Source organism: Epinephelus lanceolatus, chromosome 2 (assembly GCF_041903045.1).
Source record: "Epinephelus lanceolatus isolate andai-2023 chromosome 2, ASM4190304v1, whole genome shotgun sequence".
Classification (NCBI taxonomy): Eukaryota; Metazoa; Chordata; class Actinopteri; order Perciformes; family Serranidae; genus Epinephelus; species Epinephelus lanceolatus.
In genome coordinates this window covers 47615846-47640192 of record NC_135735.1, presented here as the reverse complement: position 1 = coordinate 47640192, position 24347 = coordinate 47615846, and the positions used below count along the sequence as shown (strand labels likewise).

Below are 24347 nucleotides of genomic sequence, written 5' to 3'. Positions count from 1 at the left end.
TGTGCCTGTCTCTGCTTCGTCGACTGTTTGGATTTCTGCCAGTGGGGCAGAGCAGTAGTTAACACTATGAACCAACCATTAGTGTCCTCCTCTGTGCTGCATTAGAGGCTTGTCTATTTCTGTTTGGCTATTGGCTCACCACTCTGTCTCGTGACTTGTCTTTGGTGACCTGAACTCAGCCAGTGGATTCAAAGATTCTTTTAGTTTGTCTGTCAGCGTTCCTCAGCTACAAGACTTACACCATAATGTCTGGAGTGTCACTGTGCGTGCTGTCAGAGTGTATTTCAAGAGTAGGACTTGAGAATGCGTAACCCCCCCCCCCCCCCCAGTAGAACTTGTGGAGTGCATGCAGAGTGTTTATAGAATGTGTGTAACATGTGCTCTCATCGTCAGTTTGATATTCAGCTACATGATTCATCAGAGTCAAGACTCTTCTAACTAGGACTCTGAGTCATCAGAATAAATCTCTTGTCTCCATCTCTCTCGCCATCTTCCCTGCCCCCTCTCATCCTATTTCAGTTCTTCACTTTATTCTTCTCTATGTTTTCCTGTATGTCTCTCTCTCTCTCTCTCTCTCTCTCTCTCTCTCCCTCCCTCTCTCTCTTTCTTTCAATTCAATTCAAATTCGCTTTATTGGCATGAATGTTACAAGAACTATGTAAACCCTAACCCTGTCTGCCTCTCTCTCTCTCACACACACACACACAGAGGGAGAAAGAGAGAAAGACAGAGAGAGAGAGAGAGAGAGGGAGGGAGGGAGGGAGTTTCTGTCTGTATATTTCTGCATTTAATGAGCCTGCTTTGATGTACTCCAGCTTCCTACAAGGGGAAAACACACATGCACAGAATTCAGAGAACTCTTACCCAGCCTCCAGTCTCAGATGCAGATCAGCTACATGTTCCAAATGCTGATGAATGCTGCTGCTTTTACGTATGTGTGGGTGAAGGTATATACAGGTACATGTACATGCATACCCCTGTGTGTGTGTGTGTGTGTGTGTGTGTGTGTGTGTGTGTTTCATTGCATTTCATCACTTCTTTTTTACTGCACAAATGAGAGAAGTACATTATTTAAATTTGCTGTTAAATGTCTTGTATTTTTCCATGTCTCTTGTTGTTGTTTTTTTGTTTTGTTTTGTTTTTCGTCTTTACTGCTCCATAAAACTTCAATTAAAAGCCTAGTCCCAATTAAACGCTTAGTCCCTTTTACTAGCCCTGTGTGGCTACACATTTTGACATATTAACGGCTGTCTCAATTAGACGTCTGGTCTGGTTGCCAAGCAGTTCATTGTTTCTTTCATAGTTCTTCGGATGTATAAAACTAGGTTGTTGGCTACCTAAAATTATGCGTTCATTTCTTGATTACCCTGTAAGTTATTCATATTCCTCTAGTACACAAGGGTCGTCAGATCAAAAGAATCAAAAGGGTTTTCAAAAGTATTAATCTAAGTTGTGAGTATTGTTTTATTAGGATAAAGTCGTATTTTGTCAGTTTGTTTTGTAGTTTTGTAAGTGCCGTAACTTACTCTCCCTCTGATGCGCTGTCTATTGGAGCCAAATCAAGTGAATGATTCATAATTGATGTATTATATGAAGCCTAATTTTTAAACAAGTAATATTTATACTGGTTTAAATAAACAATTTGATTGTATTTCCTAGTCTTTGCTGAGCAACAATTTTGTGTGAAAGGAATTAAAGGCCTGTCCCGAATACAGGCCCATTGATTTCAGCTATTTAAAGCGACACTTCGGACCGAATGCAATGATTGGTTAGACTTTTCTCCTGTCCTGTCTGTCTTACCCACGTGGAGGCCTCTAACTGACGTAACCACTCGCATAGCATCTTCCCACCACACCCCCGCCCCCGAGTCTGTGAGACAACAAATACACAAGTAACAGGGATGCTTGTGGTTATAAACTTTAAACACGGGGTAACAAGAAGTAAATTCTTCAGTGCAATACAGTCGTGAGTTTCAAACAGACATTAGAAACCGCTGCACAGATCTAATGCTACAACGGAGAGATGATGGATGTGTCAGGATGTGTAGCAAGCTCGGCCTGCTACGTCGAGCTAGCCCTGAGATGACTGTGCTTTTTCAGCCTGGAGCTGTCCTGACAGGGAGACGCTAGCAGCGCTGTGACAGGACGCGGGAGTGGGGGAAGCTGGATGATGGGGTTAGCTCTAGAGCTTACCCCATCATCCAGCTATTCCCAGCGTCCTTCTGGTGAACGTCTGCTCGCTGGACATGAAAATGGATTACATCCGACTGTGGAGATCCATTCACCGAGGAGTGAGGGACTGCTGCGTCCTTGTGTTCACAGAGACATGGATAAATGGAAACATATCAGACTCTGGTGTTGAGCTAACGGGGCTAAAACTACATAGAGCAGACAGGGAGGCTGCATCATATGGTAAGCTCCATGTGAAATGTCGACCCTTTTCATCTTACTATTGCACTATATTTTCTTTCTTGTATGTTGCAAAATTGTTTTTTGTTTTCTTTTTGCTTTGGGTATGCGAAATGTCATTTCGTTTTTGTGCTGCGCATAAAAATGACAAAGAAGTTCAGTTCAGTTCATAATGTTATATATGACAACACAGCATCCAGTTGCTAATGGCTAACGTTAGCCTACTGTAGCGCAGCCTCTGAAACATTAACGTTATCTTCCATGTGCATTTCCACTTACTAGTAACTTTAACGCTGCTAGCTACCGTTAGCACTGTCACCTTATCTAAAACCCATCAGTCATCACTGACTCCGGTTGAGTTTTAAAACTCTGGGGTTGCATTAACGTTACACTAGCTCTCCTCTTCCCTGTATCTAACGTTACCTTGCCAACGCCTACATCTATCTTAGACGTAATGGAGGAGGGGGGAGTAGGCCTTTGGAGGGATGTGGAGTTGCAGGAGGAGAGGGATGAGACTTTGGAGGGAGGCGAGAGTTGTGAAAGTGCTGTGTGAAATGCAAGAAAGGTAAGAGTTCCTTTAAGCAAATAATAGCCTGTGCTCTTAATTGAACTTTTACGGTAACTGCACAATGTTTAAGTTTTTAGGCCTTCATCAGGTAAAATGCGTCCTGATGAGTGTGAGGACCAAAATGCTGTGCATTTAAATTAAGGTATTTTTTTTTTTTTTAAGTAACAGGACAGTGTGCTGGAATTCTCCTATCTATGGATATTATGTGTGGGTTCAGAAATACTCTGAGCGCCGGGGTGCACTCTGAAATTGGAGCATTTGTAAATTCAGAGCACTGTTGGAAATTATTGTTTGGTTATTCAGAACACCACACTCTCAGAGCATTAGAGCTTATTCTGGGCACTCTGTCTGTGGAGATGAAGCAGCAGAGCGCCAAGCGGAGTAAATGAGCGATTAACTTAATGGGTCGTTAATGCATGTAGAAATAGAACACTTCGTTTCTTCTAACAACAGCTCCCTCATTTAAGTGTAGAGTGTCAGGTTGGATTCACAAACTCACCCTTTTTCTCCTATGCACCTAGTTATTTAAGGTGTGCATGAGCTCCCACATTCTGGTTCACTGTGTAGTACCCACATGGCTCAACCTGACTCACTCAGAACAGTGCCTTTGTGTTTTTACATTATTAAAAGTTGTGGATAGTACCTGGCACTTATTTTGGTACCACCTCTGTCGAGGTTCCAAGCAAGCTGAGCCGATATAAGCAGAGGGAGATCAAACACTGCTGACCACTGATTGGTCAGGGAAATTGTCACTAGTGCGACACACACCATTTTCAAATAGCTAAGCTACCATCAGAAGCATCCACAATTTTTTCATTCACTCAACTAGTTTTAAAAAATTGCAGCCAACAAAACCATGCCACAGACATTCCTCTGTTTGGTTGCGGATTAAAGGATCCAGCAAGAGCTGAATGGCACAAGGGCTGTATTCAACCAGAGAGAATCTTGGTTGACTGAAATTCTACGTATTCTTTAACCAGTCGGTTGGTCGATGGGGGAAAAAAACTGTACATTATCTCTAGGTTAACTAAATTGTCACCTGGTAGTGTTGTATGGCCACCAAAGTGTTTTTTTTTCCTGTCACAGGGCTTAACATGAACACTTGCCCAGGGCAAGTTAATTCTCTGTTCAGGAAAGTGGAATGCTTCAACTGCAAAATTCATGTAATGCAGGGGCAATTGCTCTGAGACAACAAGGGAGGCTGAACTTCTCCTAAAATTTCATAGAAGAAATGGTCAAATATGCACTATTGAATTTACATTAAAATAAGAGTTTACATTGCATTAAACGTGCGCTAGGATGCGTTTAACATCATGTCTATGATGTTAAAACATCAGCTGTTTATCACCAGTTTTCAAACGCGACCTCCCTGTCATGCATTCTTGTGTAGAGCATTCCTATGAGACAGCGCTGAGCAGGTTTTTTTCATGCAGCAAAGCGCAACGGTCATTGGATAAATGCGATAAAATAGTCACTTCCAGGGAGGCTTAGCTTCCGTGGGACCAAATGGAGTGGTAGGCCATAGAGGACGCTCGGTGTATGCTTGACGATTGGAGGAATTGTCTAAAAGGCTGAACCCCTTTATGATTGACAACGCTTTTGAAATACACACCGGCATCGTCGCATTTCGAGCTCAGTCCCATGCGGATATTTGTGCACTCACTTCTGACAGAGTTCCATCCGGAGTTCCTTATATCCATAAGCGATATAGCTCATTTTCTCCATTTGTACAGTACAGTTCAGTTGTTTAAACCCGTCTGAAAATCTTTGAGGTGTGTTTTGCTGTGGTTCTGTGGCATGAGTGTGGTTGAAAAACAGCTTCAATTAAATGTTCCTTTTATAAGTTACTGCCTCGCGACAATATGACAAATTTTATGATGTTAACTTTAAGTGAGCTTCCCCTGTTTGAAGAACCAGCAGCCGCCACTAATGTAATGTATTTTATAATATTGTCTGAAAATAAATTGCTCACTGTAATGCTTTTCCCCCGTCTCACTACCGTGAGCGTTAAACAAGCGTTAAACAGGACTGATTAGAGAAATCTGACATGCTGGACACTTTAGAAGGTAACTTTGGGGTTGATGATGTCATATACAGAGTAACGTTACTAATGTTATGTAATGCTGCATGCCAGAGATGGACTATTTTTTTAGCCCAGAAGATAATGTTAACTGTTGTGCCGCTCCCACAAGGGCTCCAGTGTGATTCTGTTCCTTTCAGAAGCTTTGTAATCCAGCCTTGAACTGCAGTGCCTTTATAGAGACTTACTGGAGAACAATAAATCCATAGCGATAAATCTGACACCGAAAGTCTTCTGTGATTATTCATCTGTTTTTCTGATTAAAAATTAGAGTTAAAAAATGTTGAACTTTGAGTAAAATACTGTACTCGTCACTGTCACCAGCCATCCAATCACAGTGGAGAAGGGGCGGGACAGGTACCACAAAGACCAAGCGTCACAGAGGATGAATACAAGAGCTGAACAACAACTGGAAAAAGAAGCGCTTTGGTAGACACATGGCATTATTAAAGTAACACGAGTGATTGTCTAACCAATGAGAACTTGGTTTGACAAGCAAATATCAACCCACGAATCTACCAACCAACCAGAATGTGACAGCCCTGAACAGAACTCCATGTGCTGTGTTGAAGATGTTGTCAGGGCAGTCTTATGTGGTCACGCTATGACTATTAGCTAAAAGTTCTGCCTACATTGACTGGCCAACATAGAGCTCAACCATGCAGTAGAAATGAGCCACAGGTTCTGTGCAGAATGAAATTTTTTTGCATTTGGGAAAAGAAGATGATTGGTGTCTGATTGGTATTTGCACGAACCCAGAGTTGAGGTACTGAAAGAGGAAAAGTCACTGAAATGCTGTTGACCCTAAAATTTGTTTAATTTGAACCTACATGTCTACATGTCTTTTTCAGAGATTTACCTAAATAAGAGTTTTACAAGTCAAATCTGAGCTTTGACCAAATATTAACCTTTTGCTCTCAGCCAAAGATGCTATCACACCGGACAGCAGCAGAGGAGCTCGTACATTTAGAGTTATGTGTCTGTATTTATTTTACTGAGGAGAGATGATCTGAGCTCCGTGCGGGTCTGTTAACCCCTCCCTTCTCTGACAGCCTGGATTAGCAGCATGTCATTATACCGTGTTCCTGCATAGGTCAGATTATAATTGATTAATCAGATTAGCGACTGTCAGTGAACGAGTTAGGACTGTTTGCATCAGATGAGATTGGACTGAGTGATCGAATGGATTCAGGGCATGTTTGGCTAAATGGGCCAGATGATGCTTAATGTTGTGGAACTATTGTAATGGTTATGATAATGATAATGGCTTTTGAATAGGCCCCTTCTGCTTGATCTGAGAGAAAGCCGGCTCTTACATGCATATTGTAATGGATCCCGGATCTTCTTGTGTGTTTTGCATCCATATGTGTATATGTTTGTTTGTGTGTGTATGTTTGTGTACTATTGATTAAACTGTAGATGTTCAGCCATAAAGCTGCTGCTTCAAAGCTGTTTTTCTTTCTTGTAGTTGTTGGTTCGAAAACATTTTGGCTGTTTATGATCTCAGGCACCATCACTCTTCTGCTTTTTTCTTGCCAAACAATGGCTCGCTCACTCACTCACTCACACAGTGTATCACACATGTGTAACGCATATGTGTGCCAGTGTTCACACCAGCGTCAGTGACAGTGAGGTAATCAATATCACTAATCGTTTGCATGCAACTGATAGCCGATACATTGATTTTGCCCTTGAGGCCATTGTCTGACCAGGTAGTTACAGACATACAGTAGAGGTCTACTACGTAGGATCAATTATGTCTTTCTTTTTTATTCTAATCCCATTATTGATGGCTGAAATAGACAAATAGTGAAAACCTTATATACAAAAGTACATGTTTTAATTGATCACCCAGTTAAAAAAGTTTTGAAGACCAATGAATTATCTTGTGGATTCTCCTATTTTCTTTCTAGACACATTTTTGTCCCCTTTACTCAAGCCCTTTACTGTGTTGTTTAGTGGTGAATATCAGTGATTGTAATTTGTATATTAATACAATTAATAAACTCACAGTACTTCACTCACCCAGTCAGATCTGATAAAGATAGATTCAGCTACCATCTGAATCCATCCCTTTGTCTTCTAAATGACAATTCACCATTCACTTTTAATCAACGTAAGCTGTTTGCTTTACAGCTGCAAAAATAAATAAATAAATTGCACAAATGTGATACACTTCAAGAATCTTTTTGCTGTCATACTGGATTCTGGCCTTAAATAAAATAGCAAACTTGGAGTGTACAACAGCTAAGAGGGGCATGGATGGATATCTTAGCTGCCCTTCATAATTTAAACTTAAATGCTTTACATGTTCTTTGTTGCTGTTGTTTTAGCTTGTTTGGTCATTATATTTGATATTTGTCAGTATATTTTGTGCCTAAAAACACAATAAATATTTGGGGAAATAAATGCAAAAATAATTTGTAAATTCTTGTTTATATGAATTAACGGAAGTATTATTTCATTGATTTAGAAAATAAAAAAGGATACATATATGAATATTCTGAATGGAGAATGTGACAACCAAAGTCATCTAACCAAATGTTTAGTAAACTAATCAGCTCAAAGTCCAGAATCTTTAATTGCTCATACTGCAGTTGATTAGTAATTAATGCAGACAAACATATGCCTCAGAGTATACTTTGAGTATGTTTGTGCTAGCTGGGCCAACGTTCTACATCAACAACAAAATTCATGTTGTGGTGGGAGTGTTTTCTCTTCTGCTGTTTCCAAGTTTAAGAACAAACTTTTAGGGCTCTAGTTTCGCAGACCGGGCGAGGTGGGGGCGCAGCGCACCTGCAGATTTTGCAAGTTTGGCACACTGTGCGCCTGGCGCAGCTACTCCTCTTTCCCACCTCTGTCCCTCCTACCTGTGCAAGTTGGAAAGAGGGAGGAGAGAAGGCGTGGAGTGGGTTTTACACACATCACACCAATCAAATGAGCCCCTCTCCTCACCCTTAAATGCGCTGCACGAAGGCGTAATGAGAGTTTACTCAGCCAAACTTCTCCCAGGAGGAAACTGATGTTTTGGTCCGGGAGGTCCAAGCTCGCAGTGTCCGAATATACGGAACTGCGAGCAGACCTCCACGGGCTGATGATGCAAAGGTAGCCTGGGAGGAGGTCACCACAATTGTAAATCAATGTTGCGTTTCTCTCATGCATGCGTGCGCTCTCTCTTTCTCTCTCGCAGTCTCACTCTGTTTCTTTTCTTTTGACTTTTCTAAGATGACAGATGCTGAATATATACTCCCTATCTGATGCTGTGGCTGTTTGTGGTTGGCTGAGAGGGATGTGAACTCATTAGTTTGCAGCTGTGTTAATCAGATCAGGTTGGGTTTCCATTACGCGTGCCAAACGTGCCAAACGGTGCCAATCCCCTTTGATCTGACATCAGATGTGACGGGACAGTCGATATAGAGATACATTTATGTGCTGATTGCAGATAGTTGCATTGAATAGTGTTTTTTGTGGCTATTTATTGCATTGTTAGTGTGCCTGATATTCTGGAAACCTGCCTGTGAGGTTTTGGTGACGTGTGCGCACTGTCCGCTGGTCAGCCAAACTTTGGCTTACACCGGCTGCGCTCCCCCTGCGCTGACAGTAGACCTGGTTTCAGATGGCGAGCTTTTAGTGCACCTTCGGTGAAGCCTTTTGGCACGAAACTGTCACTGCACCAAGCTGGATCTGTCGACACCTCCCCCTGCTGCGCCGCCACACCCATCTCAGCGCACCTCGGCCTGCCAAACTACCAAACTGAGCGTGCCTCGGGTTGCGCTGCTCGAAACTAGCTCTGCGCGGAGTTCGCCACCCCGCGCCACTCTGGACTGCGCCGGGAAACTAGAGCCCTTAGCCACAAAGACAAGATATTTGGTTGGTTTGTTTCATTTTTTCATAGTAAATGTTAACTAAATACTCATCGCACTCCTTCTGGTGAACGACTCCTTTGTCCTTGCAGATGAGACAGAAGCTGTCACACTGAACTGCCTGTGCTCTTGGTCGCCTTTTTTTTAGGTTTACAAAGAGACATTTTGGTGTCAGGTGCACCATAGGACATCAGAGTGCTGTTGGTCATAGCTGAAGTCTTTATGTTGTAAGTTTAGCACAGCTTGCTACATGCTAACTGGGGAATTTAAAAAACACAATTTTTCAGCTTAAATGTTTTAGCCTTTCTAAAGGATGAAATGATTACTATGTAGAAAAATCTCAGTGGGACAGAATTTAGTTTAATGTTCTGAGAACTGTTAAGTGAGGTTAGAGAGACTGGAGAAAACAGATATGAACTAAACCTCCAAATGTAAATATGCTCTCAATTTTTTTGCCATTATAAAGCCTCATAAGGCCTCTCCAGAATCCAAACAGGCTTTTTACTCTGATTTTGGCAGAAAAATATTTATGAGTGCGTGTATGTTCACATGAGTGCGCGCCTGTTTATGTGAATCCATCCTTCAAGCATAGTTACGTAATAGGGTGGAAAGACACAGCAGGTTACGTAAGGCTACCCCTATAGTGTAGCTCTGTGTGTGTGTGTGTGTGTGTGTGTGTGTGTGTGTGTGTGTGTGTGTGTGTGTGTGTGTGTGTGTGTGTGTGTGCGTGCGTGTGCGTGTGTGTGTGGGAGTGTACTGGAGTATATCAGGGAACCTCAGTGTGTGTGATGAAGCACGACGGAGGGAACATGAGGTCACTCTGAAACAGCTGTTGGAGCATTTCTCTCTAATTACCAAAATATCCGCTCTCATGATGCCTGTGCAGCGTTTGTTTGATTAAAACCCAAGGTGAAAAAAAAATACAGTCTTTCTCTCTGCGTGTCCATGTCTCTGTCTTCATCACTTACACATACCACTGTCACTCCATTGTTGTCCTCTACATTCCCCACCACCACTTAAGCTTTCCCTCTTTCTTCCCATCCATCATTCATCTGTGTTGCTCCAGGCCAGTCTGTCTTTCATCCCTCCATCTGACCCCTCCTCTCCACCATTTGTCTGAAAAAAGAGAGGAGGGGCAGAGTGGACAAGAGACGAGATGAGAGGAGTGGTCCAGCAGGGCTCATATTAAATTAGACAAGCAGTAATGAGATTAGAAACCATGCATGTGGGCATGCATGTGTTTGAAAGAGAAAGTCTAAGATGTGTGTGTGTTTACTTGCACAGCCAGAAATCTGATACAAGCATGGGGGTGTGTAGCATTTTGTGTACACATCTACATTCAGATGTTGCCTGCCGGTGTCTATTTCCTCTACACACACACACACACACACACACACACACACACACGTCACCTTTAATTATAAAGCGTATCGCCGCTGAATTTTGAGCAGTAGGATATTTCTTGGCCACAAACCAACTTGTTCTGATTGTCTTTGAAGACTGACTGTGAGGGCAGCGGCTGTCGCTCCCTCTGCTGCCACCAACATGAATATTGCAATTATGAAGATTGGCAGGAGGACAAGAAGAAAGCACTAACACCCCACCACCACCACCACATTTGCATATCTGTGGTCAGGTTTTAAAATTGAATCGTTCACCCTTTTCCTTGAAGTCTACTTAATGCTAGGAGCCATTATCTGCAGGATGAATCAAAGTTAAAGCCACAACTTTTCACCTGGAGAGAACAAAAACCCATGTCCATAAATCTTATTCCATTGGTGTCCAACCAACAGTCCAAATCACAAAGATATTCAGCCTACTCCCACCTGTCTCCAATATCATCAGCCCATTAAATGGCCATTATCAGATGTTATCACTACTATTGCAATGCTTCAGTGCTGCAGTGCATATGCTGGTAGGCTAGGAGGTGCATATTCAAATCTGTGAAATGGTCACTGTGTCATTTGGTTTCTGTTTCATTAGGTGTAGGCACCAAAACTACTAATTAGGTTTAGGAAAAGATCATGGTTTGGGTGAAAATAAGAATGTTTTTTACATAACTTCAGTTATGTACATAAGTTAACTTAAGTTACGTAGGTGACATAAGTTCAGCGTGTTACGTACTTAAGTACATACATAGCTCAAAATAAATCAACACCGACTTTTGGTTAAAGACTTCTATTCTTCTGGGTCCTGTGATGACCTATCCATCAATCCTGACCTCCTCCCTGCGTGGGCTTTTTCGCTCTTTACCCTACTTCACCTGACTTCCTTCTTTGCCACTGTCATAATTACTATGGTCACTGGAGGCCGCCACCTAATGATAAACATAAATAACAGTATTGCCATACTACGTCAACCTCTGTAGAGCTTGGGTACAGCTGTGCCGGTGAAAAAACCTCGGGACGGAGTCACATCCCTGGGTTCCAGTGTTTTTAACATGTAACAGTGTGGACGCAGAGTTGTTGAACAACATTCTTAGCTCTCTCAGAGTTGGATGGTAGTTTTACTAAGTGTGTCCAGAGTTGGTAAATTTTTTGGTGGACAGGTTTAGCGTTAGCTTGGCTATCAGCAGCTAACGCTATCTCTGGATGGTGGAGTGTGAGGTGAGCCCCCATGTTAATCCTATTCGGCGGCAGTAGCTCAGTCCATAGGGACTTGGGTTGGGAACCGGAGGGTCGCCTGTTCAAGTCCCCGTCCGGACCAAATATGGAGCGTGGACTGGTGGCTGGATAGGTGCCAATTCACCTCCTGGGCACTGCCAAAGTGCCCTTGAGCAAGGCACCAAACCCCCCAACCACTCGGGGCGCCTGACCAAGGCAGCCCCCTCACTCTGACATCTCTCCACTTTGTGCGTGTATAGGTCCTGTTTGTGCATGTGTGTGTCTTTCAGATCTGTGTGTTAATGACAACATAGTGAAAAAATTGAATTTCCCCTCAGGGGGATTAATAAAGTATATAAAATTAAAAAAATAAATAAAAAAACACTTCTGATTTCTTTATTTGTACGACTTCTCTTGCACGTCTGTTTGTCCTAGAAGAGGGATCCCTCCTCAGGGTTTTTTGGGGGGGAGTTTTTCCTTATAGTCAGGCTCACAATGTCCTGATTTCAACCTTTATTCAAAATCTTTGGGGAGTTTATAAACTATACATTTTTGGAAAGTTTAGAGTCTGACAAATCCTGAAACCGATGTTAACATTTTTTTCAAAGTCTTTGTGGCAGCCATCTTGGACTTTCAAAATGGTGATCACCCATAACCTGTTTTTAGCTGGATGCATGGTGATAAATCAAATTAGTTCTGAGTTTAATAGTTAACTGCATATTTTTCAAGCCAACGAAACAATTGGGACCATTTCCAGTACATTTAAAACCGAATCTGATGCTGCATCTGCCTATAATGTTTGTTGTATTAGGCAAATAATTGTAATTATTACACTTGACAACTAGCTATGTAGCGTAAGCAGTTAGCTTTAGAAAAACAGCCGCAAAGATTACCTGAGTAGCTAGTATTAACCACTGGTTGACATACCTAGCTAATGTTACACACAAAAAGTCGTTTAGCTGTCATCAGTTGAGAACTCGTTTCACAGCTGAGACATAGGTGTGGACAGACAGCTTCATTCAGCCAGGTGACTCTTTCTATTGATCTGACAGATCAAGCAGAGGATAGGGCATGTTCCAGGACACCTCTGTCAATGTCATCAATTAATTGAATGAGTCTGTGGTGGACTTCATTGTAAAACAACAGAAGCAAGTGTACCCAAAACTATAGTTAATCATTCCACAACCAGAAACCGTGGCTTAACAGAACCATCCAGAATGCCATAAACACACACACTGCAGCCAGTCTGTAAACATGGTGGTTATAAAGCAGCAACCTACAATGAAAGAAGAAATTACTAAATTTCAATGCACGGGCTAAAGGAGCTGAGGGGACCACATTTTAATGGAGTCATACCTTGTATGAAACATTTACTTTCTTATTTCTCATGTTCTAACGATTCCAAAAATGTATAGTTTATCAACTCCCCAAAAAGTTTGAACGAAAATACATAAGGAACTGGGCTATTAGCCGCTGTAAGCCCTCTGAGGCAAATTGTGATTTGTGATATTGGGCTTTATAGATAAAATTAAATTGAATTTCTCCAGGGCCCCCATCTTTGTTTTGATGAACCTCCTGCCAAAAGCCGCTGACTGAGACCTCTGCTGACCTCACCAAGAAAATAAACATTCAGCACCATCTAGAGGACTGAAAAAGCAATTGAATTTATTATTCTAGTACCAAAAGTTTTATTAAAATGTGTATTTGCAAAAATTAATAATGTAAATAGCTCTTCCAACCACTCTAAGCGCTTTTACACTACGAGTCACATTCACCCATTCACATTCATATACTGGTGGCCGAGGCTACCATACATGGTGCCACCTGCTACTCAGTTTTTACCACACTCACACACCGATGGAACAGCCATCTTGAGCGATATGGGCTTCAGTATCTTGCCAAAGGATACTTTGACATGTGGGCTGGAGGAGCCGTGGATCAAACCGCTGATCTTCCGATTAGTGGACAACTTGCTGTAGCTCTGGGCTGACATCACAGTTGTATATCATACAAGATCAAAACTTGGTGTCTGTGTATCACCACAATATCGCCACACAAAATATCGCAACACTGTCTGCTGTATCAATTTTTTCCCCCACCCCGAATGGACATACTGTATGTTGACAGTGCATAATTTTGGCAGTTAGGTAACAAAAATAAAAATACTAAAACATGCATTTTTGGGTTTCAATCAAACTCTGACTTTAAAAAAAGAGACAGTTTTTAAATAAAGTTTAGATATAAAAGAATAAAAACAGTAAAACTATTTTAAAGGGCCTGCACATCTGCCCAAGTGTTTCTATTTATTTATCTGATGAGACTTTACCATTTGAATGATGATGGTGATGATGATGATGGTGTGATGTGTCCCACCCAACAGGTGTAACAAAGCTAAGTGAAGAGTGAGAGAGATGTCAGTCAAACTGTAAACACCCTCATAGACCTGAGAAAAGGTCTAATCAGCCAAAATAAGGTCCCTGTGTGGGTGGACTAGAGAAATGCACGGCACCACAGTCAAAGACTTTGTGATATTTGTACACATGCTCAAAACATGGTTAGTATCAGCATTTTGTGTGTGATTGGGGCACTTTTTTCATAATGAAGTGTTATGGTAGTCCCTCCCTCTTCCCTGTAGTTCTTGCTACATCATTTGTCAGTCACTTTGATGAGCTGTGTACCTGGAAATAGCATCAGTCCCAGCATGAAGCCACTGCAGGCTTTAAGTTACAGAGAGCAACTGCTGCCAGTCTATGAATGTCTTGTCTGCTGTTGTTTTGTTTCTTGCTGCTTTTTACCATTGTATTTATAATGCCATAAAAGCTAAAGATTGTTGCTCTCAATTTGTTCTTCAGAGATGGTTTTGTTGCCACTGTCTTGCATAAACATTGATAGCAAGACTATCAGAAGACTGCAGCCATTCTAATAAAAAAGCCATTTCAACACTAAACTGAGTATTCTAACAGAGCCTTGAAAAACTTCTATGATATCTGATATTCTGCCTTTGATAAACTCTGCATTATAAGCTCAAAGTCAGAGGTTTCATGATCACCTGCAGTATTTCCTGACAAATCAAATTAGTGGACAAGATGGATTTAGAAGATGCAGTATAAAATGATAGTGTATAGTTTGATTTTGCTGCTCAGAAAGTTCTCAAATACACAAACTAAAAGGATTTTGCCTTTCTTCCAGTTGACACTGGTTATACATGTCAAATTACGCTGCAGACTACGCATTTTTTCTCTCTCCAACTTTTCTACCAACTTTCTACAGATGTGAGGATCACTGGGTGTCCTTTAGATTTTGCCATTAATGAATCCACTGTTGTGTTTTTGTTCAGGTAAACCAGGAGAATGTGGTGAAGGTGGGCCACAGACAGGTGGTCAACATGATCCGCCAGGGAGGGAACCGGCTCCTTATCAAGGTGGTGACAGTGAGCCGGAATCTGGACCCTGACGATACGGCACGCAAAAAAGGTACAACCTGTAGATTCTACCTCTCACAGTGCCAACCAAAGGAAACAGATAGAAAATCTGTCCGAAACTCTTGAAAATATTACTGCTGGTGATGTTCAATTATATATAGATTAGAAAATACAATAATAATGATGAGCTTCAGGTGTGGAGCAACAAGACACAACGTGAAGTAGAAGTGTGGGAAAAACTCTTTGCTGTATGGATCTGCTTACAGCTTTACCTCCCGTATTAAAATATCAAAGACTGCAGTAGAGCAGCATGCTGACTAATGATGTGTTATGTAATAATATTCCTCAGAGGCAGCGAGAAATCTGACTTACTCTATGTTCATAATGCAAACAAGAAAATAACAAAGAACCAGAAGTTCTTATCATTGCCTATAAAGCTGCTGGCTGTCTAAAGTCAGCTGTGGCTCACAGTGTTTGGAGTGATAAAGGCAGAATTAGATGGTCAGAACTAAACCATTTAACAATTCAGAACGTCATTCTGTCACTGCCCATCCACACTAACAATTGGAAGGAGCCTGTGGAACTTGGAATATACCTTGAATGGACCTGCACTTGTATAGCGCCTTTCTAGTCTTCCGACCACACATAGCATTTTTACACTACATGCAACATTCACACACTGGTGGCCCAAGCTACCATATAAGGTGCCACCTGCTACTCAGTGTTTTCTTTAGACATGGCACAGCCATTGGCAATTTGTAGTCCAGTATCTTGCCAAAGGATACTTGGACATGTGGAGTGGAGAAGCAGGGATCGAACTGGTCCTCTGATTATTGGACGACCCGCTCTACCTCCTGAGCCACAGCTGCAAAATGGCAGCCAGAAGTGACGTTAAATGCTAAAAGGTAGTATAACATAGGATAAAAACAGTATTGGGGCAGCAGTAGCTCAGTCCATAGGGACTTGGCTTGGGGTCCAGAGGGTTCCTGGTTCCATTCCCCATACGGACCGAGCATGGAGCATCGGCTGGTAGCCAGTGAAGCGCCAGCTTGCCCCCTGGGCACTGCCAGGGTGCCATCGAGCAAGACACAGAACCCCCATCTGCTTGGGGCATCCGCCCCAGGCAGCCCCCCCACCCCAACATCACTCCACTCAATGCATGCATAGGTCCTGTTTGTGCAAGTGTGTATATTTCAGGCCTGTATGTCTATGACAACAATTTGGCACAAAGGGCCCCTTGGACTTGACAATAAAGTTATTAGATTTTGGTGGTCCAAGGTCAAAAGTCACTATGACGTCGCATCCCCATCACGTAAAAGCAATATTGCAAGAACACCTTAAGGGAATGTTTTTCAAATTTGAATCGAACATCCACTTTGAATGAATGAACTGATTAGAATTTGTTTCTCAAAGGTCAAAGTTCAAGGTCACTGTGATCTCACAAAACATGTTTTTGGCAATAACTCGAGAATTCATACATTAAGTATGACAAAATTTTGCACAAATAGTCTGCATCATAATGTTCTGCAAAAGCACTTCTCTGGCCATTACGTTGTATCTCAGGAACAGAAGGGGAGAAATTTGGTCAGATAGGAATTGGTTGACACCAGTCTTTGGTGCCCACCTTAAAACTGCACTAATTGTATCAACTCAGTCGTCAAAAACCGGCACTTGGACAGTGACTTTCTGCGTCAGACACCAACGCAAAAAGCCATCCTTTCATGTTGGCATGATATTGTATTGGCATCAGGGGGAAAACGTGGCTGGACAACAATGAAAGGTAAGGCAGTGGAATTGCGAGTAGGGTGGTTGGGAGGGGTGGTGGATGGGTCCAACAACCACCAACTTTCACCCGGGAGGACTTTGCTTCCCGTAAGATTATAAAGCCAACCCCTGTTCTTTTTTCCTAAACCCAACCACATGTATGTATTGGCAAATCGTAACTATGTGCATTTATTGTTGAAGGAAAAGACACGGCAATACGCGGTGTTGTACTGACGTAGTTCTTTTAATTTGAAAGAGGCTGTCAAATGTCACAAAGTCTTCAAAAAAAGTTTTAACTTAAGTCTGTTATTTTATAATAAACAGTTCAACTGAACATTTTTTCCTGCCTATTTGTTTGGTTGACAGTTTACCTGATCACTGAGGAAATGCTTATTTTACATAAAGTAAAAAAAATAAAAGTAGCTTTGCAAGTAGCCAGCTACTTATGCCATTTTTCAAGTAGCTTTCCCAACACTACTCAAACACTAGATGCCACTAAGTCTTACACAAAGCAAACAAAAAGAAGATCCATGAAAAGATGTAATGTCACTTTCTGTTTGAATAAAACAAAATGACGTGTATTTTGGTCACATCAATGTGTCTCTCTGTCTCCCGTAGCTCCTCCACCACCAAAGAGAGCCCCCACCACAGCCCTGTCCATGCGCTCCAAGTCAATGACATCTGAACTGGAGGAACTCGGTAAGAGCCTCCTGGTGTGACTTTTACTCACAGTGTCATTAGGAAGTGTGTGTGTCTAAAAGCACCTCTCTCTTCTTTTGTGCCTCTTTCTTATTGTCATTGATTGGTTAATCTCTCAATAGTGGATAAAGGTAAGCAGTTAATGCTGCATAACCATTTGCCATCCATTTTGCTTAACTGCAACATCCATCTGCTCACAGTGGCTGAATGAAGCTTTTGTTCAGGGTAATGCAGTTTAAGTTTCCATCATGTGATCATTTTGCTTTGGTCTGCCTCTTAAAAAAGGACAGAAACTGCTTTTCCTCCCTCCTCATCTCCTGCTTCTCTGCATCACGCACGAAGGACTGTTGCTTCTAAAAACCCTCACACCCCATGAGCTGCTGCTGTGGCTTCAAGGAGAAAATAAGACAAAAATATTATAGATAGATATTCAGATAATAGTATCATTTTTGTTATTTCTGTTTTCATATCTGTGTTTGGTGAGTAGCACTTCATGTGTGTTGCGTTAAAAGTGCTGTGGCCTGTATAATACCTTCTGAAAGACAGGGCAGTCAGCGTTTCTGTCACACATGAGCAAAAGGACACACAGGAGGGCACATCAGTGTTGAACAGGCCTGAGAGGAAGGAAAGAGAGGGGGGAGAAAAGAAGCAAGGAAGGAGTGAGGAAGGACGTACGTGTGATAGAAAGGAGAAAATAGTGAACCAGGGTTTCCCCGGTGAAATTATAAAGCAAAGGGGTAAGCCACCCAGAGTCTGATGCGTTCAACATCTCTTGGTCAATTTAGTTTGTAGATGACAGCCTAAAGAAGTCACTTTCATAAAAGCCACCACTTGCAACACCACTTGTTCTTATTGTAGTAACAGTAACTTAATACAGCTCTGACATGTTGTAAAGAGAGTGAACAGTAAACAGAGAGGCTTTTATCAATGAGATAAAATTGCACTGGATTATACGATGTTAATCCCTCATGCTTACAGTAGGCAGGCAATATAAATCCAGCACTGACAAAGCAGACTCCAGCACTACCAACAAGAAAATACTTTATACTGGGTGAAAATACTGAATGTGTACAGCACTGGTTCTCAACCTGGGGGTCCCCACCCCCTTTAGGGGTCCCCAAAAGTGCATAGGAGGTCATGAGGCCTTCTTGATTTTAGTAAGTATGAGACAACTTTAAAAAAAAACTTTACAGTAGGCCTAAGTTTTGTGAAGGAAACTAAATGTAAATGATTTGGGCTTTTTTTTTTGTAAAGTTTAGGTTATTATTCAAAATATAAACATCAAAAAAAAAGTCTCACAGGATAAGTGCGCAGTGAAGACCTGAACAAAAGCAAACAACCATGGCTGACAGATGATTGCCAAGCGTAAGGGAAAAGAAAACTGTCAAAAAAGCTGATTAAGTATGTATGATTGCTGAAAATTAAAAATACATAATGAAAGGAGAGGAATCTTAAATATTAACTTGTTGTTAAGATTATCACAAAAACCCATCTCTGATGCAATATTCACAGGATTAATCTGCTCAAAATTCATCCAACTTCCTTACTTATTGTGTTCACTATTTAGGTTGATTGTAAAGTTTATCAGTTGTTTTAAACTGTTATTGTTATGCAGTGAAAGTAATATATAATATCAGTAAAATGTGTGACTTAGTCAGGGGTTGTCAGTTTACTCAATGATAGAGAAAGGGTCCATTAAAGATTTGGAACCATTGGTATGTTGTATATGAAATGGCTATTGCAACAAAAAATGGTGACCATAAATGTAATCAACATAGGGTTTAATTTCACTCTGAAAGATTATGACATGTCTTTTATAAAACACTGTCAGAAACTCTGTAGATTCACAAAAGGATTGCACAGCTTTTGCAGCCAATAAACTTGCACAAAAAAAGACAAAAAGAAACCTTGCAGTTCTCAAAGCACCTGCAAAGGGTAAAATGCACCCTATGTATTCTATTTGCACGTATTTAAATGAGATAACATGCATATATTTGGCTCAAAATTAGCCCCTTTCTATGAAAAATGAGCCTCATTGCAACTCACAAAGATCAGCGCTAATAGCCACACGCAGTTACAGTCGAAAAATTATGTGCTCTCTGAATGTCTTCAGAGAGCTGGTGGTAACTGAAGTGCATTTATAAGGTTTTTCACACCCAGACTTTCCAGATTTCCTGAAGGTGGAAGGAAAGCCTCTGCAACTCATTGGTCAGAGCCTGTAGCTCACCATGTGAAAATGTCAGTTTTCTTTTTCTGTCTGCCATCGATCTGCCTACTTTGCTCTTGACACAAAGGCATCATTTTTACTTTGCCAGATGAAGAAAAGCACTCAGGTCAAAAAAAGGCAAATTGCACCCAGCTGCAAAACTTTATGGGTGTGTTTGCGCTGTAATAACATTGACATAACATCGGTTACTAGTGATTCCTGAATTCTCCTTTCTGTGTATTGCTGAAACAATTAGTGGATATATTGATTTGTCAGTTCCCCAAAAAGTTTGATAATAGATTAAGCATTCATTAAGCAAAAAAAAACAACCAAAAAAACAAAACTAGTTCAAACGTTGCAAATGTGATGATTTGCTTTTTTCTGTTTTGGTTTGTTTCATTGTAATTTGAATACATTTGAGTTTTGGATTGCTGTCGGGGAAAAAAAGCAATTTAAAAATTTCACCTTGAGATGTGGGAACTTTTATTCATTTTCACTCAATACATTTAAATGCACAGTTAAGTCGAGCTGCAGTTATAGTTCAACTAGGTCATTTAATTGGATGACTGTCCTTGTCCAAGTATACAAGCATGGAAAGGGAATCAATTTATTGACCGAACTTTATCTGTATTAGTATTAGTATTGGACCTTTTTCCAGTTGACCTATTACGTCACAGACCAAATAATCCACAAACAAGTGAGCTACGGTTAGCTAGTGGCATGTATTTTGTATGTATTTTAAAATATCTATCTATCGACTTCCAGGTCAAAGCCTGGGGTGGAGCGCAGAGCGCCTAGACCAGTTTGGGTCTAATTGACTGTATACATGAAGGAGTAATTTGACTCTCAATCGCATTATCTGGGTGTGTTAGTCCAACATTGACAGGTTCAATTTAGTACAATTTCAGTCAGACTTTTCATGTATTTTAAAAGTCCGGTTTTAGCAGGACTGACACAATAAATTGATTTTCTCTATACTTTGTCATTATACATCTTGAAGGATTAATAAAATAATGAAGAAAAGGGGGATTAACCAGTTGTGAAAACATTAGTTGCATTTAGATCAGTTCATTGTTTGAAATTGCAGTTCGTGATTTACCGTACACACACACATATGGATTGATCGTGATTGATTATCGATTGTTAATTTCAGCTTTGTGTGTCATAGGTGTACAAAGAGCAGGCAGAGAGATGACAGGTGAATGAATGAATAAATGACAGCAGAGGGAATCTGCTTATATTGCAGGAAATTGCTGACAGAAAAAACCTCTGGTCAGCGTGTTTTTTCTGGAACTGCTTAATTCAAACATTTGCATTTCATTCTTTACTTTATGCATTTGGGTAGTAAAAGTTTGGCTTGGTAGCATTGTTAAGTCTAAGTGCATCACTGTTTTTATATCTGAATGTAAATTATGGGATGCACAGAACATGTGCATCTGCTGCACTAAGACAAAATAGAACAATACACTGAATATTTTTGCAAATATTAAAGGGACAGTTCACCCCAAATTCAAAAAACATATATTTCTCCTTTTACCTGTACTTCATGCATTTCCTTTCTAGCAAACTACACCCACCCCGTATTGTATTACTGCCCAGAAGAAAGCTTACATCTACAAATGGAGGAGAGGCTCATGGATGTGACAGCCTGAGATGTAAACATTAATGGTGTCCTCCTTGGCTGAGCAGTAACATTAGCGAGTTCAGTGGTGCTAGGTGATCTAGCAGTAGATGCATGCTTCCTTCTGCCCAGTGATACGATTAGTGGGTGTAGTTTGGTAGAAAGGAAAGTGAAATTGCTGTTGAGTTTTTCAGATGTTCTTTTTTCTTTGTATTGGTGCTTTAAGCACCATAAGCCGAGTGCCATCTAGTTCCGTCATATTGGAGAGAAGGCAGACATCTCTACTGCTGATAATATAGTGCCAAATAGCACTACAGGTAAGTGGAAAAATATGTATTTTTAATTTTGAGGTGAACTGTCCCTTTAGACAAAGCTTCAATACAAGTACTTTTTTTCATCTTGTGAGAAGGATTGAGCCTGCTTTTGTGATTTAAAGACTCCAAAATATTTTTCTGTCACCCCCTAAGCCACTCTAAGGAAAAAGAAAGGTGGTAAGTCACTGTAGGCATTTTTAAGTCTGATCCAGTATTTCCAATGATTGATTTATGTCACTACCTTCCTCACTCACATCACTGTGATTAACTAACACTGTTCTATTTGTTGACAATTTATTTTGATTTTTCTATAAGAATTTGTCTAACAGTCAAACCAAATGGTTTTACCCCTGTGGTGCATTTGCATGATTTACCAGCATGTTCTCATCCCAAGTTGTCACATATGGCCGCTTTGTCAGTGGCCTTTCACGTCTACATGTTAAGCGTTAGGTGTCCTCCTGCTTCTACTGTTGACATTCCGAGATGCCGCAACCAACACCAGGATGTCAATAAAAGCACAAGGTTTGGTTTCGTCAAGAAAGGCTGGTTAGATTTAGAAAAAACATCATTGTTTGGCTCCATATTCATACAGGAAGCAAACACCAACCTCCTGGGTGAAAGTCCAGTGTTTGTTGGACTCATCCACCACCCCTCACACCCGTCCTGTAGGGACTATACAGCACCTTATATTATGATGTTACCTGCAGTATTTCAACCTGACGCTGTCCAGCGCCATACAGTATCATACTGCCATCTGGCGATCGGTGGTGTATCATAACATCGTAAAAAGTTCAATCCAGCTGCGTTACAAACTGACACTGCCCGGTGGCCACTGCAAAATGTGGCTTTTGGTGTCTGACGCTGAAATCACTGACAAAGCAGTGGTAGTTGACAACTTCAGAATGAGAAGAGGCTGGATTAACAGTTTGTTTTTGACTCCAGCTTTTCTGAACTTCATTGTGTTCTACATGTTGCTGGTGCATGTTTTAATGTTGTATTGATGTTGACTCGGTTTAGATATTGCACTGCACAGGTGCTGAGTCATGACCATTATTCACTTTTGATTACAAAGAAGTAGTTCACCTCGGAGTGCTTCCTAAACATGAACAGCAGAAAGCCCACATTATCACATTTCTGGGAGAATTTCAAGCTTCAAATGCAATGAAAGAGAAACAGCCCCCGAATGAGGGATTGCGGAACAATTTACTTGTGTGTGTAAGTGTGTGATTGTGCATATGCTAGCATACAAACCCTATTGTTGTAATCAGTTTGTTAATCTGACATGATCTAAAGCTTTGTTTCTTTTATTTATGTGTGCCTTATTTTTTTCCTCCTGTGTCATTGCAGGCTTGTGTGTGTCTCTATGTGTGTGTTTGTGCATATGCGATTGTGTGAGGAGGGGGAGGTTTATTCCAGGAAATGTTTCACTCACAGATAGGTTTCCAGGGCAACCGTGTTGCATGTTGCCTGATATGCTGTAGCAGCAATCCAACTGGGAGAGCAGGGAAATGTGCATTTTCTCCTGTTGTGTGTGTATTTTGTGTTTTAGCTGTTAACTGTAGTTAAGGTCATTGACACTCCTTTCCTCCCTTCCTCACCTCTCTCCTCCCCACTCCTCTCCTCTGTGTGTAGATGCGCAGAAGAAGAGGATTGTTTTCCAAGTCACTCTAAGTAATCACTCCCCCTAATGCATGGAAGCTTTTTACATCTGAGACAGAGCTAGCCAGGGAGGTCACGCAGTACGATGCTAGATCAGGGCTAGCATGTAGCTTCTCTGAGCAAAACCTTTTAGGTGGACACTATCTGATGGCATCATCACACACCAGAGGGAAGTTCACTTCTGCCAATTTTGCCGTTGACATCTTTCCCACGTTGCAGACTCCAAAAAGAAACAAGTATGAGAAAGACAACGGCAAACTTGACAGACCTCACATTCATTGTTCATTTTACATTTACTGAGGGAACGACCCTGAGAGTTGGATGATGCTGCGGAGTCGGCTGTTTTGGAAAGAGCTTGCACGGCTTGCAAGGCTGGACACACCCGACACATTTCATTAAAGTCCTCCTGCCCCCCAAAAATTTGTTTCAGTGTTGTTGTTTTTTTGTTTGTCTGTTTCATCTGCAATTCAGTGTGGAAACACAAGGAAGGGTCACTGTGAATGATTAGCTTGCGTTTGGCCCCATGAGAAACTTACTGAGGCTTTGCAAGTTCTGTCCTGCACCCATCAGTTTTTGTTGCTCAGGAATTCTGACTCATTTTATTTTCCAGACAAAGTTGAAGAGATGACGCATGCCCAGAAGACCTCACCTGTTGATATGAAGATTGCCACAATCAAACCACGCCCATCCAGTCGCTGTTTGGTGACAGCAGCTGATATGAACGTAGGTGACAAAGACTGAAATGACTTGACATTGAAAATCTATGCAAAGGTGGAACATACATAAATAACTGTTAAATTATTACATTTTTAAGAATGAGATTAATAATTACACAGATTATACAGTATATTATGGCATTGTTTTGTGATTCTGAAAGTGTTGTAGTCTTCTTTTGGTTTTGAATCTATTAAATGTGTTTAGATGAGTGTGTTTTTGGCTGTTTTTTGTGCGGCCCCCGCAGATGACATCCCTAATGGAAAAATACAATTCTTTGAAATGTAATTTGTTTTCTATAGCAGCAGAGAGTCATCTCAATATTACAGCAATCCATGTGTTAATGTGTACACCTTCCACAAATACAAAAAAAAAAGATTTAGAAACTCAAAAAACTATTTTGCAAAACATAAAACAGATCTGCAAA

At 41.0% G+C, this 24347-nt stretch overlaps 1 protein-coding gene across 5 annotated transcripts in view; it reads left to right on the top strand.

The window, feature by feature from the left end:
- Positions 1-24347, top strand: part of shank2a (SH3 and multiple ankyrin repeat domains 2a) — a 443207-nt gene that overhangs the window by 395849 nt on the left and 23011 nt on the right. For 3 of the 5 annotated variants that reach the window (XM_078162159.1, XM_078162161.1, XM_078162174.1), the window contains 5 exons: positions 14860-14995; positions 17326-17406; positions 21701-21724; positions 23180-23218; positions 23817-23929. In XM_078162159.1, coding sequence (XP_078018285.1) covers positions 14860-14995; positions 17326-17406; positions 21701-21724; positions 23180-23218; positions 23817-23929 — 393 coding nt within the window. The remainder of the gene's footprint in view (positions 1-14859; positions 14996-17325; positions 17407-21700; positions 21725-23179; positions 23219-23816; positions 23930-24347) is intronic. The other 2 variants (XM_078162166.1, XM_078162170.1) reach the window with 2 other exon arrangements.